The 18,538-nt window shown below is 40.6% G+C and overlaps 1 protein-coding gene across 6 annotated transcripts; it reads left to right on the top strand.

Moving 5' to 3' along the window:
• Window positions 1-207: 207 nt before the first annotated feature.
• LOC138319342 (dentin sialophosphoprotein-like) lies at window positions 208-18,520 on the top strand. 6 transcript variants are annotated; one of them, XM_069262425.1, is made up of 7 exons: window positions 208-317; window positions 11,489-11,527; window positions 11,858-11,990; window positions 12,684-12,885; window positions 15,493-16,079; window positions 16,249-16,288; window positions 16,465-18,520. In XM_069262425.1, the coding sequence occupies exons 4-7, from the start codon at window positions 12,685-12,687 to the stop codon at window positions 17,671-17,673; spliced, it is 2,037 nt and encodes a 678-aa protein (XP_069118526.1). In that variant the 5' UTR covers window positions 208-317; window positions 11,489-11,527; window positions 11,858-11,990; window position 12,684; the 3' UTR covers window positions 17,674-18,520. The 6 variants fall into 6 exon arrangements, with proteins under 6 accessions (XP_069118526.1, XP_069118525.1, XP_069118524.1 ...); XM_069262424.1 differs by lacking the exon at window positions 208-317 and adding an exon at window positions 10,770-10,971; XM_069262426.1 differs by lacking the exon at window positions 208-317 and adding an exon at window positions 11,267-11,308.
• Window positions 18,521-18,538: the final 18 nt, after the last annotated feature.

The raw sequence follows: 18,538 nt of genomic DNA, 5'->3' as shown, positions 1-18,538 counted from the left end.
TTTTGTTCTTCTATCCGAGTGACAAAAATGTAAAAAAAAAAAAGAGAGAACAACTACACGGTATAAGCAAATATAAAGTTATTGTCTATTGATTTAGATGAACTGTTGATAAAAGGTAACTTGAATAATAATAGTTCAAGCGATTACTGAACGCATGCGTCACATTAGACAAAGCTTTGTGTAACGCCGGGTGTTGAGTAACAAGGACAAAGCAGACAGTGCTCTCTATAGTAACCACAAACCGAAACAACGAGCACGTGAAATCGTCCTATCCAATTCTGGACGATGACAAAGAATGACGGACACTACTCCGATAGGTACGTATATATGATGTACCCTGTATTGAGACACGAGTGTAAAGCATAGTGTTTACATATCTGTGTGTCATTCGACTGTGAAACATGGTGCGCCAGACACACTCAGGTTATAGCAGCTGTCCCGATAACATCAAATTGTAAGGGTTAATTCCCTTTAATCAAAAACACACCTTTATTCCAGCCAGTTTGACTTGCCAGATTATTTTGTTTTTGGTATTTATATGCTATAATTTATATCAAGATGACACTTTGATTTGAATTTTCACAGTTGATGGAACACCTAAAAGTAAACACCAGGCTTCTATGGAGGTCTAATTACAGCAATAAGGCAATAAGGCTGTAATTATAAATAGGGCCGCGTGGTTGTGTGTGACAACTGGACCGTTAAAGGTTATTCATGTTACACTTTGATAAGTTCATCCTGCCACTGTAAGTATATCTTACTCGTAACGAGAATTATTAGAATCTTAATCATCACGTAATGTAAAATGACGTCATCGCTTGTAATGTCGCATCTGATGGAGAGGTAGGAGTTCTCGGGAAAAGGAAAACATTGACCTGCACATTTTTAGTGAAGGAGATATAACAAAAATCAGAGTTTATTCTAAATATGCACAAAGATCAACACAATAAGACTGAAAAGAAACACTATGTTGTTGCCATATTGTTCAAAACAATATCACTGTTTTTACCGAGGTGAGCCGTATGTTAGTGGTGAATTTTTAGTTCAATATTTAAAGTCATGTTTACTATTTCAATCTAATATCTGAGGTCTATAGTAGTTGATTGTAATGTATGACAAAATTATTTCAAAGATCCTGTTAACAGTCAGGGTCATATCAGGCCCTTATATGTTGTTTGTTGTGTGCGTGTGTTTTGGAAGACTGCAGTATGTTTGCGTGCGTGTGTGTTTTGGGAGGCTGCAGTATGTTTGCGTGCGTGTGTGTTTTGGGAGGCTGCAGTATGTTTGCGTGCGTGTGTGTTTTGGGAGGCTGCAGTATGTTTGCGTGCGTGTGTGTTTTGGAAGACTGCAGTATGTTTGCGTGCGTGTGTGTTTTGGAAGACTGCAGTATGTTTGCGTGCGTGTGTGTTTTGGAAGACTGCAGTATGTTTGCGTGCGTGTGTGTTTTGGGAGGCTGCAGTATGTTTGCGTGCGTGTGTGTTTTGGGAGGCTGCAGTATGTTTGCGTGCGTGTGTGTTTTGGGAGTCTGCAGTATGTTTGCTTGCGTGTGTGTTTTGGGAGGCTGCAGTATATTTGCGTGCGTGTATTTTTTGGGAGGCTGCAGTATATTTGCGTTTGTGTGTGTTTTGGGATGCTGCAGTATGTTTGCGTGCGTGTGTGTTTTGGGAGGCTGCAGTATGTTTGCGCGTGTGTGTGTGTTTTGGGAGGCTGCAGTATGTTTGCGTGAGTGTATGTTTTGGGAGGCTGCAGTATGTTTGTGTGCGTGTGTGTTTTGGGAGGCTGCAGTATGTTTGCGTGCGTGTGTGTTTTGGGAGGCTGCAGTATGTTTGCGTTCGTGTGTGTTTTGGAAAGCTGCAATATGTTTGCGTGCATATGTTTTTTGGGAGGCTGCAGTATGTTTGCGTGCGCGTGTGTTTTGGGAGGCTGCAGTATGTTTGTGTGCGTGTATGTTTCGGGAGGCTGCAGTATGTTTGCGTGCGTGTGTGTTTTGGGAGGCTGCAGTATGTTTCCGCGTGTGTGTTTTGGGAGGCTGCAGTATGTTTGCGTTCGTGTGTGTTTTGGAAAGCTGCAGTATTTTTGCGTGCATATGTGTTTTGGGAGGCTGCAGTATGTTTGCGTGCGCGTGTGTTTTGGGAGGCTGCAGTATGTTTGTGTGCGTGTATGTTTCGGGAGGTTTCAGTATGTTTGCGTGCGTGTGTGTTTTGGGAGGCTGCAGTATGTTTGCGTGCGTGTGTGTTTTGGGAGGCTGCAGTATGTTTGCGTGCGTGTGTTTTTTGGGAGGCTGCAGTATATTTGCGTTTGTGTGTGTTTTGGAAGGCTGCAGTATGTTTGCGCGCGTGTGTGTTTTGGGAGGCTGCAGTTCATTTGCGTGCGTGTATGTTTTGGGAGGTTGCAGTATATTTGCGTTTATGTGTGTTCTGGGAAGCTGCAGTATGTTTGCGTGCGTATGTGATTTGGGAGGCTGCAGTATGTTTGCGTGCGTGTGTGTTTTGGGAGTATGTTTGCGTGCGTGTGTGTTTTGGGAGGCTGCAGTATTTTTGCGTGCGTGTATGTTTTGGGAGGTTGCAGTATGTTTGCGTGCGTGTGTGTTTTGGGAGGCTGCAGTATGTTTGCGTGCGTGTGTTTTTAGGAGGCTGCAGTATATTTGCGTTTGTGTGTGTTTTGGAAGGCTGCAGTATGTTTACGCGCGTGTGTGTTTTGGGAGGCTGCAGTTCGTTTGCGTGCGTGTATGTTTTGGGAGGTTGCAGTATATTTGCGTTTATGTGTGTTTTGGGAGGCTGCAGTATGTTTGCGTGCGTGTGTGTTTTGGAAGACTGCAGTATGTTTGCGTGCGTGTGTGTTTTGGGAGGCTGCAGTATGTTTGCGTGCGTGTGTGTTTTGGGAGGCTGCAGTATGTTTGCGTGCGTGTGTGTTTTGGGAGGCTGCAGTATGTTTGCTTGCGTGTGTGTTTTGGGAGGCTGCAGTATATTTGCGTGCGTGTATTTTTTGGGAGGCTGCAGTATATTTGCGTTTGTGTGTGTTTTGGGATGCTGCAGTATGTTTGCGTGCGTGTGTGTTTTGGGAGGCTGCAGTATGTTTGCGCGTGTGTGTGTTTTGGGAGGCTGCAGTATGTTTGCGTGAGTGTATGTTTTGGGAGGCTGCAGTATGTTTGTGTGCGTGTGTGTTTTGGGAGGCTGCAGTATGTTTGCGTGCGTGTGTGTTTTGGGAGGCTGCAGTATGTTTGCGTTCGTGTGTGTTTTGGAAAGCTGCAATATGTTTGCGTGCATATGTTTTTTGGGAGGCTGCAGTATGTTTGCGTGCGCGTGTGTTTTGGGAGGCTGCAGTATGTTTGTGTGCGTGTATGTTTCGGGAGGCTGCAGTATGTTTGCGTGCGTGTGTGTTTTGGGAGGCTGCAGTATGTTTCCGCGTGTGTGTTTTGGGAGGCTGCAGTATGTTTGCGTTCGTGTGTGTTTTGGAAAGCTGCAGTATTTTTGCGTGCATATGTGTTTTGGGAGGCTGCAGTATGTTTGCGTGCGCGTGTGTTTTGGGAGGCTGCAGTATGTTTGTGTGCGTGTATGTTTCGGGAGGTTTCAGTATGTTTGCGTGCGTGTGTGTTTTGGGAGGCTGCAGTATGTTTGCGTGCGTGTGTGTTTTGGGAGGCTGCAGTATGTTTGCGTGCGTGTGTTTTTTGGGAGGCTGCAGTATATTTGCGTTTGTGTGTGTTTTGGAAGGCTGCAGTATGTTTGCGCGCGTGTGTGTTTTGGGAGGCTGCAGTTCATTTGCGTGCGTGTATGTTTTGGGAGGTTGCAGTATATTTGCGTTTATGTGTGTTCTGGGAAGCTGCAGTATGTTTGCGTGCGTATGTGATTTGGGAGGCTGCAGTATGTTTGCGTGCGTGTGTGTTTTGGGAGTATGTTTGCGTGCGTGTGTGTTTTGGGAGGCTGCAGTATTTTTGCGTGCGTGTATGTTTTGGGAGGTTGCAGTATGTTTGCGTGCGTGTGTGTTTTGGGAGGCTGCAGTATGTTTGCGTGCGTGTGTTTTTAGGAGGCTGCAGTATATTTGCGTTTGTGTGTGTTTTGGAAGGCTGCAGTATGTTTACGCGCGTGGGTGTTTTGGGAGGCTGCAGTTCGTTTGCGTGCGTGTATGTTTTGGGAGGTTGCAGTATATTTGCGTTTATGTGTGTTTTGGGAGGCTGCAGTATGTTTGCGTGCGTGTGTGTTTTGGAAGGCTGCAGTATGTTTGCGTGCGTGTGTGTTTTGGGAGGCTGCAGTATGTTTGCGTGCGTGTGTGTTTTGGGAGGCTGCAGTATGTTTGCGTGCGTGTGTGTTTTGGGACGCTGCAGTATGTTTGTGATATATCTCTTTGTGGTAGTGGAGCTCATTTTATATTGTTACCTGACTCTATATAAAGGTAAATGAAGTAATTTCGCCTATTAACCGGTCAATATTTTGACTGTTGACCAGGACGGAGCGTTTGCATGCGTTTATTGTTGACGTCATAGTTAAATGTTGACATTGTTCAGAGGATCCAAGGAATTGAGGTACCACCAGGACTTTTTCAGAAGATTCAAGAACTTGAGGTATTACCAGGTTTTGTTCAGAAGATCCAAGAACTTGAGGTACCACCAGGACTTTTTCAGAAGATCCAAGGACATGAGGTACCACACAAGTCTGTTCAGAAGATCCAAGGACTTGAAGTACCACCATGACTTTGTCCAGAAGATTCAAGGACTTGAGGTACCACCAGGGCTTTGTTCAGAACATCCCAGGACTAGAGGTACCACCTGGACCTTGTTCAGAAGATTCAAGAACTTGAGGTCATACCATGACTTTGTTCAGAAGATCCAAGGACATGAGGTACCACGGGAGTTTGTTCAGAAGATCCAAGGACATGAGGTACCACAGGACTTTGTTCAGAAGGTTCAAGAGCTTGAGGTACCACCAGTACTCTGTTCAGATGATACAAGGACTTGAGGTACCACCAGGAATTTGTGCAGAAGATCCAAGGACTTGAGGTACCACCAGGACTTCGTTCAGAAGATTCAACAACTTGAGGTATTACCAGGCTTTGTTCAGAAGATCCAAGGACTTGAGGTACCACAGGACTTTGTTCAGAAGATCCAAGGACATGAGGTTCCACCAGGTCTTTTTCAGAAGATCCAAGGACATGAGGTACCACTAGGACGTTTTCGGAGGATCCAAGGACTTGAGGTACCACAGGACTTTGTTACGAAGATCCAAGGACATGAGATACCACCAGGACTTTTTAAGAAGATTCAAGAACTTGAGGTACCACTAGGGCTTTGTTCAGAACATCCAAGGACTAGAGGTGTTACCAGGCTTTGTTCAGAACATCCTAGGACATGAGGTACCACAGGACTTTGTTCAGAAGATTCAAAAACTTGAGGTACCGCAGGACTTTTTCAGAAGATCCAAGGACATGAGGTACCACTAGGACTTTTTCAGAGGATCCAAGGACTTGAGGTACCACAGGACGTTGTTACGAAGATCCAAGGACATGAGATACCACCAGTACTTTTTCAGAAGATTTAAGAACTTGAGATATTACCAGGCTTTGTTCAGAAGATCCAAAGACTTGAGGTATTTTCAGGCTTTGTTCAGAAGATCCAAGGACTTGAGGTACCACAGGTTTTTTTTCAGAAGATCCAAGGACATGAGGTACCACCAGGATTTTTGTCAGAGGATCCAAGGACTTGAGGTACCACAGGACTTTGTTACGAAGATCCAAGGACATGAGATACCACCAGGACTTGTTCAGAAGATTCAAGAACTTGAGGTATTACCAGGCTTTGTTCAGAAGATCTAAAGACTTGAGGTATTATCAGGCTTTGTTCAGAAGATCCAAGGACTTGTGGTACCACCAGGACTTTGTTCAGAAGATCCAAGGACTTGAGGTACCGCAGGATTTTTTCAGAAGATCCAAGAACTTGAGGTACCACCAGGACTTTGTTCAGAAGATCCAAGGACTTGAGGTACCGCAGGACTTTTTCAGAAGATCCAAGGACATGAGGTACCACTAGGACTTTTTCAGAGGATCCAAGGACTTGAGGTACCACAGGACTTTGTTACGAAGATCCAAGGACATGAGATACCACCAGTACTTTTTCAGAAGATTCAAGAACTTGAGGTATTACCAGGCTTTGTTCAGAAGATCCAAAGACTTGAGGTATTATCAGGCTTTGTTCAGAAGATCCAAGGACTTGTGGTACCACCAGGACTTTGTTCAGAAGATCCAAGGACTTGAGGTACCACAGGACTTTTTCAGAAGATCCAAGAACTTGAGGTACCGCAGGACTTTTTCAGAAGATCCAAGGACATGAGGTACCACTAGGACTTTTTCAGAGGATCCAGGGACTTGAGGTACCACAGGACTTTGTTCAGAAGATCCAAGGACTTGAGGTACCACCAGGCTTTGTTCAGAAGATCCAAGGACTTGAGGTACACAGGCTTTGTTCAGAAGATCCAAGGACTACCACAGACTTGTTCAGAAGATTAAAACTTGGTAACAGGTTTGTTCAGAAGATCAAGACTTGAGGTACCGCAGGGTCCGGTTTTTCAGAAGATCCAAGGACATGAGGTACCACTAGGACTTTTTCAGAGGATCCAGGGACTTGAGGTACCACAGGACTTTGTTACGAAGATCCAAGGACATGAGATACCACCAGTACTTTTTCAGAAGATTCAAGAACTTGAGGTATTACCAGGCTTTGTTCAGAAGATCCAAAGACTTGAGGTATTATCAGGCTTTGTTCAGAAGATCCAAGGACTTGAGGTACCACAGGACTTTGTTCAGAAGATCCAAGGACATGAGGTACCACCAGGTCTTTTTCAGAAGATCCAAGGACATGAGGTACCACTAGGACGTTTTCAGAGGATCCAAGGACTTGAGGTACCACCAGGACTTTGTTCAGAAGATCCAAGGACTTGAGGTACCACCAGGACTTTGTTCAGAAGATTCAAGAACTTGAGGTATTACCAGGCTTTGTTCAGAAGATCCAAAGACTTGAGGTATTATCAGGCTTTGTTCAGAAGATCCAAGGACTTGTGGTACCACCAGGACTTTGTTCAGAAGATCCAAGGACTTGAGGTACCACCAGGACTTTGTTCAGAAGATCCAAGGACTTGAGGTACCACAGGACTTTGTTCAGAAGATCCAAGGACATGAGGTACCACCAGGATTTAGGATGTTACAAGTTCCAGAAGATTCAAGAACTTGAGGTATTACCAGGCTTTGTTCAGAAGATTCAAGAAGATCAAGACTTGTGGTACCACCAGGACTTTGTTCAGAAGATCCAAGGACTTGAGGTACCGCAGGATTTGTTCAGAAGATTCAAGACTTGAGGTATTATCAGGCTTTGTTCAGAAGATCCAAGGACTTGTGGTACCACCAGGACTTTGTTCAGAAGATCCAAGAACTTGAGGTACCACCAGGACTTTGTTCAGAAGATTCAACAACTTGAGGTATTATCAGGCTTTGTTCAGAAGATCCAAGGACTTGAGGTACCACAGGACTTTGTTCAGAAGATCCAAAGACTTGAGGTATTATCAGGCTTTGTTCAGAAGATCCAAGGACTTGTGGTACCACCAGGACTTTGTTCAGAAGATCCAAGGACATGAGATACCACCAGTACTTTTTCAGAAGATTCAAGAACTTGAGGTATTACCAGGCTTTGTTCAGAAGATCCAAAGACTTGAGGTATTATCAGGCTTTGTTCAGAAGATCCAAGGACTTGTGGTACCACCAGGACTTTGTTCAGAAGATTCAAGAACTTGAGGTACCACCAGGACTTTGTTCAGAAGATTCAACAACTTGAGGTATTATCAGGCTTTGTTCAGAAGATCCAAGGACTTGAGGTACCACAGGACTTTGTTCAGAAGATCCAAGGACATGAGGTACCACCAGGATTTTTTCAGAAGATTCAAGAACTTGAGATATTACCAGGCTTTGTTTAGAAGATCCAAAGACTTGAGGTATTATCAGGCTTTGTTCAGAAGATCCAAGGACGACTTGTGGTACAACCAGGACTTTGTTCAGAAGATCCAAGGACATGAGGTACCACAGGACTTTTTTCAGAACATCCAATTGCTTGAGGTACTAGCAGGCTTTGTTCAGAAGATTCAAGGTTTTAAGGTACCACCAGGGCTTTGTTCAGATCATCCAATGTCTTGAGGTATTACCAGGCTTTGTTCAGAACATCCAAGGTCTTGAGGTACTATCATGACATTGTTCATAATATCCAAGGACATGAGGTACCACCAGCACTTTGTTCAGAAGATTCAAGAACTTGAGGTACCACCAGGACTTCGTTCAGAAGATTCAAGAACTTGAGTTATTAAGTCAGAAGATCCAAGGACTTGAGGTACCATCAGGCTTTGTTCAGAAGATCCAAGGACTTGAGGTACCACAGGACTTTGTTCAGAAGATCCAAGGACATGAGGTACCACCAGGACTTTGTCAGAGGATCCAAGGACTTGAGGTACCACAGGACTTTGTTCAGAAGATCCAAGGACTTGAGGTACCACCAGGACTTTGTTCAGAAGATCCAAGGACTTGAGGTACCACCAGGACTTTGTTCAGAAGATCCAAGGACATGAGGTACTAGCAGGACTTTGTTCAGAAGATCCAAGGACTTGAGGTACTAGCATGCTTTGTTCAGAAGATCCAAGGACTTGAGGTATTACCAGGCTTTGTTCAGAACATCCAAGAACTTGAGGTACTACCAGGAAATTTTCTGAAGATTTAAGGACATGAGATATTGCTAACAGGACATTGTTCAGAAGATTCAAGGACATGAGATATTGCTAACAGGACATTGTTCAGAAGATCCATGGACATCGGGTGTTTCCAGGATAACATCTTTCACTGACAGTGTTAGTAACTAAAACTGGTAATCACGTGAGACACAGCGAAAGAATAACGTTGATACCATATATATATTACTTCATTTATGCCTCAACAGTTACTAACTTATACTAGAAAGAACCCAGCTCAGAACCCACCATTTGGTGTAGATACACGGCTGACATGAGGACCTAATTTCAACAATGCTACAGAGACTAGCACATACCACTGTGAAATTGTGAGACTGTATGTAAGATTCTGGATAACAGTATTCATGTCAATTACGTTGGTTCTACTAATGTCACTGGGTATAAACCAGAACTTTTATCTCCAATTACGAACGGTCAGTGGTAAAACTGTAATTACTCAAGCCAACAAATATCACCAAAGAACAGAAATAGAATAATTTACCAATTATATAAAAAGAGTGCCTCGAACGTTGGTCTCTATTACACGTACGAGTTACATCAGAGACATTGCAGAAGGCGTGGATCAGCATATACCACAAAACGTAACAATACTTGTAGTTCCATCAAACTACAACCAAGGTGCGTGGAAATGTTAGGCGATACCCATCTATACAGTGAAACTAGAAAGTCCTTTTTTCAACGAAGTCAAACGAATGCAATAAAATTTGGGCAAAAGCGGTAAACTCATTTTGAAATGCAAGACTGAAGAAGAAGCCCAATGTGGTTGATATGACATGTTTACCGATAACACCTCGTTATTACCATGGTTCGTGGACTGAATAAGTTTCTTCATTTTTAGAATAAGAAGAATAAGCAAAAGATATTGTGACAATGAGGCGTCTAATATAGCGTCATATTCTATATGACGCCTCGATGTCACTATGCCTTCTACTTTCTATTTGGTCCTCGTTAGCAGCCCTGTTGTCATTGTTGTTTTCCGTCTTAGGACCGGATAGGCTATAATTGTATCTACTTAACGGACAATCACACGACTACCCTGTGTTTCCGTAGATATGGATCTCATTAGTTAAACCTTCATATGTAACAAGGTCAGCAGAATAGTCTTCCATCCGCTAGTTTTCCACACTTTTGCGTCGTGCTTTTATTTGGCTAAGTCTTTGACAGGTTCAAGCTTCAGATACATATCTAGGCATTCCCAATTTTTTCACCTTAAAGACCTGGCACGACAGTTGCTATGACACCAGTTACGACACAACAAAAAAGGTATGCGTCTCGTTGGTGACACAGGTTAGACTAGCCATGACTATAACGGTCTCCCTGGCAAATAAGTCCATCGGCTTGGTTTTTGAGGTGCCCATTAGAGCCGAGACGACATTTCGACCGGACAGGGAAATGTCTATCTAGCATATTTTTCGTAAATTTCCCGATTCATCAAACCATAACTTCGTCAATACTTGGCCAATTTTTTCATCAAGCACTCAATGAAAAGATAAATGATTTCTCTTTAAGGTAAGATATCCGTCAATGTTGTATAGAACCCATTTATTAAAATAATCACGGCTTTTAAAAAAAATAGGTCCGTTTTCCTCTACCGCCGAGTTCATACCCTTGATACTATACTATATATACCTATACTGCTAGTTTAAAAAAATCGTGCCAGGTCCCTGTGGTGAATGCCATGGTGCGTGTATGAATGTTATGACAAAATAACATGATCGAATACAGCCCCTGTAATGTTTGATACCACCAGCCAATGGGATTTAAGCAATCATCGAATGTAATTGTTGTAAGCCTGCTGGTTAGGATATCATTAAATATCCCTAGCCAGTACAGCGTGGTTGGTATTAAATAATAACAGACTTAGTGTTCCCTACAACAATACAGTTCTCTCGATATTATACTTTGACATTTTGCTGGCAGATAATACATTACGGATGTTGCACGTAAATGAATCTGGTAGCAGCCATATTTAAATATAGTTAAGCCCCTAGAGAAAATACTTGCACAGTTTCCAACCGAAGTGAGCGTCATCACAATGAAATCATCCAAACACTCACACACTTCCTAACTGCAGATTAGAGACCAGTCGAGTATAGTGTGCTGTTATGGATATAGTTACAAGCATTCCCCACAGTTTTGCCAAATTGGAGTAGAGTATCATTAAAAACAAGGATTCGGATGTTTTTATCAGAATCACGCTGTAAGTATGAGTCCTGGTTACATGACCTGCCGTCACGTGTGGCGCCTGATAGCGTGTCATGTGTTCGTGTGTATGTGTGTAGGTACAGGAAGTTTATGATTACTTTAAATACTTGAGTTTACAACTTTTATATTTGAATATCTTCCCATAAATATAAGTTCTTTAAACATTTACATGTAATTATTATAAACTATAACGACCGCTTACAATTGGTCATTTGAGCATGCATACAAATAAGGAAGGGTATATGATACATAAAGTTTAGTGCTTCGTTTCCTTCCCTGGTCTTCCTGACATAATATTAGCTTGTGTAGTTACTTTACAAATGTGGAGGTTGGTGGGTAAACAGATGTATAACAGCTGATGGGGTAGACTGTTTAGTATCACTGTATAATGACTAGCTAGAAATGATATTATCAGCTAGGCATCTCTGACGATAACTACACTTAAGAATTACGTGTCGGCGATCTTTTACTCCCAATATTACATAACTTAATCTGCTTCGTCTACGTTACAGATCTCCGGAACGCTGTGCTGCCACACTGTTCATACGAAGGTAGGCCATTAATTCATTATGACTTTTAATCCCAAGTTATACTCTTCTACCAGTATAATGATATAACATCTTATAGTATACCCTCTATTATCATCATACAACGTAAACGTCGGCTATATTTCATCACAATAAAAGTATGGAGGGGACAAACTTCGCGCTCGCTCTCTTTACCGCTACTCTGATATAATGCAGAGGCAAAACTAAGGGTGAATGATGGTACCCAGATAGTAGGAATGATCTAATATACATCTTGGTTATCTCTAATCTAGGATAACTTAATCTCGATTGATAAAAAAACTCGAGATATTGTAATCGATCATTGTATTTCAGATGATGGTTTTTCTCTAAATCTCCAATAAAAGATGTCGTCATTCCCTGAACCATTCATAAGCTACCGATGAAGATAATGAAATGGGATGAAGATGACGTTGATGAAATGTAAATTCTGAGCGGTGAAATAAAGGTGAGTAGATAATGAAAAGTGATGAAGATGATGTTGATGAAATATAAATTTTGACATAAGTAACACCAACAATATTTTCTCAGTCGCCCTGTCCTTGTTTGTACTTACACATGACTAATGACAAGATGTTCCACAGCCTTGTCACAAACATATCCTCATATATTTGTCTGGTTAAGTACGTGCACGTCACTTGACTCAGTATCGATGATTCATTGATAAAACTTGACATTTTGGTCCCACTTAATATGTGTATATAATTTGTGTTTAGCTACATGCATACTTACATTTCTATATGTGATAGAAATAAATAAGGCAACAAGTTAGCATTGCTAATTCAATTCTAAAATACTTTAAATATATGTCATATTACAAACGGATAGTTTGTAAGAATCGGATACTCTAAATAAAATGTGTGCTTCCCCTAAAACTTTGGAGGGCTGAAGTTAATTGTGAGTTCTTACTTCGGTTTAACTTAAACGGAACTAGGAACCAGACCCGAGATCCGTTTTAGATGATATGTTTTTATTGGCCACATTGGCCAACAACACGGCTTCCGGTATTAGAGATTCTCACAAATGATGAGACGTTGATATAAAACGTAAATTGTATTTAGATATTTTATGTCTTAACAAACGTGTTAAATGATTGTTGTTAATGTTATATATCTTGAAAACTTGATATTTACTGTTTCAGAATGACCGAACCGTTGAAGATGACACAGATCAGACATTTTAAAGCTGTTATTCTATCAAGAAGACAAGTCTTGGTAATAGGTCTCTTTGGATTGCTGATTTTACAGTCTACTATAACATTGTGTGCGCCCTCTGGTGGCAACCTGGAGTCGTTGAACAACTATGGATTCACCTACAACACCAGTGATGTTTACATTGATAGGGTAAGTAACATTATACTACGTAACTCAAAGTCAGAAGATCAACAAAGTATCTACGTCTCACATTGATAGGGTAAGTAACGTTATACTACGTAACTCAAAGTCAGAAGATCAACAAAGTATCTACGTCTCACATTGATAGGGTAAGTAACGTTATACTACGTAACTCAAAGTCAGAAGATCAACAAAGTATCTACGTCTCACATCGATAGGGTAAGTAACGTTATACTACGTAACTCAAAGTCAGAAGATCAACAAAGTATCTATGTCTCACATTGATAGGGTAAGTAACGTTATACTACGTAACTCAAAGTCAGAAGATCAACAAAGTATCTATGTCTCACATCGATAGGGTAAGTAACGTTATACTACGTAACTCAAAGTCAGAAGATCAACAAAGTATCTATGTCTCACATCGACAGGGTAAGTAACGTTATACTACGTAACTCAAAGTCAGAAGATCAACAAAGTATCTATGTCTCACATCGAAAGGGTAAGTAACGTTATACTACGTAACTAAAAGTCAGAAGATCAACAAAGTATCTACGTCTCACATCGATAGGGTAAGTAACGTTATACTACGTAACTAAAAGTTAGAAGATCAACAAAGTATCTACGTCTCACACCGATAGGGTAAGTAACGTTATACCACGTAACTAAAAGTCAGAAGATCAACAAAGTATCTACGTCTCACATCGATAGGGTAAGTAACGTTATACCACGTAACTAAAAGTGAGAAGATCAACAAAGTATCTACGTCTCACATCGATAGGGTAAGTAACGTTATACTACGTAACTCAAAGTCAGAAGATCAACAAAGTATCTACGTCTCACATCGATAGGGTAAGTAACGTTATACTACGTAACTCAAAGTCAGAAGATCAACAAAGTATCTACGTCTCACATCGATAGGGTAAGTAACGTTATACCACGTAACTAAAAGTTAGAAGATCAACAAAGTATCTACGTCTCACATCGATAGGGTAAGTAACGTTATACTACGTAACTCAAAGTCAGAAGATCAACAAAGTATCTACGTCTCACATCGATAGGGTAAGTAACGTTATACCACGTAACTAAAAGTCAGAAGATCAACAAAGTATCTACGTCTCACATCGATAGGGTAAGTAACGTTATACTACGTAACTCAAAGTCAGAAGATCAACAAAGTATCTACGTCTCACATCGATAGGGTAAGTAACGTTATACCACGTAACTAAAAGTCAGAAGATCAACAAAGTATCTACGTCTCACATCGATAGGGTAAGTAACGTTATACCACGTAACTAGAAGTGAGAAGATCAACAAAGTATCTACGTCTCACATCGATAGGGTAAGTAACGTTATACTACGTAACTCAAAGTGAGAAGATCAACAAAGTATCTACGTCTCACATCGATAGGGTAAGTAACGTTATACCACGTAACTCAAAGTCAGAAGATCAACAAAGTATCTACGTCTCACATCGATAGGGTAAGTAACTACGTCTCACATCGATAGGGTAAGTAACGTTATACTATGTAACTCAAAGTCAGAAGATCAACAAAGTCTCTACGTCTCACATCGATAGGGTATGTAACGTTATACCACGTAACTCAAAGTCAGAAGATCAACAAAGTATCTACGTCTCACATCGATAGGGTAAGTAACGTTATACTACGTAACTAAAAGTGAAAAGATCAACAAAGTATCTACGTCTCACATCGATAGGGTAAGTAACGTTATACTACGTAACTCAAAGTCAGAAGATCAACAAAGTATCTATGTCTCACATCGATAGGGTAAGTAACGTTATACTACGTAACTCAAAGTCAGAAGATCAACAAAGTATCTATGTCTCACATCGATTGGGTAAGTAACGTTATACTACGTAACTCAAAGTCAGAAGATCAACAAAGTATCTACGTCTCACATCGATAGGGTAAGTAACGTTATACCACGTAACTAAAAGTGAGAAGATCAACAAAGTATCTACGTCTCACATTGATGGGTTAAGTAACATTATACTACGTAACTCAAAGTCAGAAGATCAACAAATTATCTATGTCTCTGTTGATATTTTATTATATCCAAATTACATATAACACAAAGGAAAGGTTAATTAAAATCCTTTGTTACATGTCTTTACATCCCTGTTAGAAGTAGTTGTGGTATTCTCTCCCTTCCTTAAAGTTGTATGGTCTGTGACTTGCTGTATTTTTGGCATAGATTTTTTTCACTTCTCTGCGTGTTCAACCCTAACATCTCTATATAAGCAAATGACAGCAAGATCTGTTTACTCAGAGAAAATCACACAACAAGAGATTTGTGTAAAATGGCTCATCCTCATCTTTGGATGGCCGAATATATATTCAAAGTTTATTAAGATTATTTACCACACGCACCTACCATTTGTTTTTAGGTTTTTCAGACGTTCTTGGCAGGGCAGTTTTATGAGCGCTGTCTTATGATAGTGGAAAATTATCGTGTGCATGAATAATTATTTTTTGGTCCAGTTCTTAAGTAAAATAGCTGGAAATATCTCTGAACAGCGTGAAGTAAGACCGGACGATGTTTTTGGTTGGTCAGGTAAATTATTTTCGGACCAACTGACCGATTCAAATTTTCCAGGTTTGTCGACGCGTGCCAGTGCTATTGGATCCAAGTGTGAAACCCCCATGTCGACTAGCTGACAGGAACTGTATAGTAGAGAATCCGTGTGTACAGCCGGACCCTGTGGAAAGATTGCTGAATATTGTGCCTTGTCCACCCGTATGGGAACCTGCTCTCGTCTGCTCGTCAGATGCAGCGTCAAGATTGAACTGTTCCGAAAAGTACTCAGTACTTCGGAAGTGCTTTCTGTCTTCAGATAGGCCATTTTATTATTTGGACACTAGAAAAGAAAGCTGTAAATTGAAAAGTGCATGTGGTCTTTGGCTAAAGAGTTGTCCAGTTGAATTCTTGCGGCTCAGAAGTCTTTTCGTCAATTGCTCCAGTAAAGATGACACGACCACAATCACCTACCCACCTAGTACGACTTACACCGGTGACACACCGGACACGACTTACCAAGAATATACAGGCGGCAACACAGACAACGCAACTGACCACGTGGTCCGTACCGCACATTTGCTTCCGGAACGGGAACCGACAGTGGATCTGATCGTCATACCAGTATTTGTTGGGATTTTGGTACCATTGTTATCTATTGGAATCATGTAAGTCATTTACTATGCATATCCGATTTAGTCAGTAACCTCTGTGTTAATTTTCATGTTCTTGATGATTTCTGGTCATGTCTTGTGTATATTAATTTTTACATTATTGTTGATTTCTGGTAATGTCTTGTATTAATCACCTAACCAGTTTTACACTTTAACGTTACAGAATTCTTATATGTAGGCGATTGGAGATAAGTAAAAGTGAGGTACGTATATAGGTCGTTAATTACAGTAAATAATTATTTCTCAATTTCTAAATAATTCTAAAATTTCCTCTAAGGTGTAAGTTTAAAGCATCCATTAAAAGTAAACCAGACATGTTTTGATTTGTATGGTTTGTCATCTGTTTTTCTGACATGTAATTACTGTAATATACTTCCAGAAACGTCATGGACGGTATGACGTAGACAAAACAAAAGGATTCCCAAATGATAGCGAGGCTACAACCGATAGAACGCCAATGCTCATCTTGTATCACCATGACAACCAGAGGTCAGATCATATCACCACGCTGATTCAGAATACTCACACATGTGAAGACTCGGGCACGCAAGAGGAGTGTATCACCCAACAGGACAGCGCCTTATCTAAAGCTTCATATCCTCTTCTGAATACTGAAACTCTTGTTAATGTACACACGCAAGGAGAAGTATTGTCAACTTCAGATTCTCTACTGACTACTCTAGCATATGCAGACTCAGACACGCAAGGAGAGCTTATCTCCGATTATTCCGACGCCGTATCGCCAATTTCAGATTCGTTAGAAAATACTAACACTCAAATCCATGAAAGTTTTCAGTCAGACACGCAAGTGGATCGTATCAGCCATCAAGACAGTATCGAATCAACAGTTTCAAAACCTGCACATAATGTTCTAGACCAGAGAACTGAAGTAGTGCCCGATACGTTTAACTCGGAAAAAATCGGACTATTAAATGGTTTAGAAAATAATGACGAGGGAATTTTACCTCCGAGCCTTGACGGCAACAGTGACACCTCTCAAATATCTCCTAGTGACGCCAGTTTGGAAACTTCGATGACACTCGCCTGTAAGAAAGAACCAACATCTCCATGTAAACCTCATGACACAGTTCAGGGTCCTGTTGATGATTCAAGTGAAATTCGAGGGACAGAAAGCCCAATCTCCGTACCAGACATTTCAGAGCAAAAACATATCTCAAACGAAGGTACCAAAGATCATAATGGTGACTCGAAAACAATTGCTACGCAAGACAGTTATTTGGCGCCGTCTCCAAAGTCTTCAGAGGCAAATGTAGAAACAAATGGTGAAACCGAATCAAAAGATGACTCCATAGAAAATACACAATATTCTTTGAATGACTCGATATTGGTTGAAATGTCAGAAAATCCATTGAAAACGGAGACTAAGGATCCGAGTGTAGAAATAAATGGTGAATCGGGATCCTCCAAAGATTATTCTAAAGAAAATGCACATTGCTCTTTAAATGACTCGATATTGGGTGAAATATCAGAACATTGCGATTCGGTTCCTAACGAAACTAATCGAATCTCTGTCGATGAAAACGAGAAAATTGTAACACCAGAAATTCAGACGTCTTCGTTCCCATAGACTCAAGTGACAGACTTGAATAATGGCGACTCGGAATTGAACGGTGCATTGGTCAACGTGGTGGTATATGTTATATCTCATTCTGGAAACGCTAAAACATTACAACATCCTTCCGTATCATGTATCGATGGAGAGCGTGACAACAACATGAACGAATATTTATCTGTTCTTTATGTAATTATTTAAATATATTACACCGCTGACGAATGGTATTTTTCTCTATCAAAAACAGGAGCAGACGAATTAGGATTTTTCTTCAGTTTCACAATAACTTATTTAATTTTATTTTTGTGTTAATCAGACATACATTTACATGAGTAAACAACAATTATTGTTCAAATGACGAGTATCGTTTATGCTCTGTCGACGGTGTAGCATCTTTAATTGATTTATTACTTGGTGAGGTTTAAAAAGCCCCGTCATAAAGACAAAAACACACATCGACTTCACACTGGAATAGTCATATAACGTTTGTGTTAAATAGCACATTTTTTGTTGAAATATTTTTTATTGTTATCTATGTTTTCTGAATATCTAGCCAATATGTGGAGCTTTTCATATCAACAATACATTGATAAAGTTATTCGGCAATCTTACAAACGGACTTGAAACCATCTGTATACTCAGAGAGATGCTTGTATATAATAAATGATATAGATGTTTTCATTACGGGCCCAACGATATCTAAAAGATCATGAAAGGTAAAGTGCAATAAGTATATACGATATGAATGTCTATAAGATATAATTTTGACACAAACAAAAACGTGTTATCTGATTGGTCATTTGAATGAATGAAGGAATGAATGCCATATTGTTTTGGGCAATAAACTGCTATGCCTAGTTAAGCCTTTTCGTTGTTTCTC

This window comes from Argopecten irradians, chromosome 3, assembly GCF_041381155.1.
Source record: "Argopecten irradians isolate NY chromosome 3, Ai_NY, whole genome shotgun sequence".
NCBI classification, from domain to species: domain Eukaryota; kingdom Metazoa; phylum Mollusca; class Bivalvia; order Pectinida; family Pectinidae; genus Argopecten; species Argopecten irradians.
The sequence above is the reverse complement of the archived record's forward strand: the minus strand, read 5'-3'. Positions and strand labels throughout refer to the sequence as shown.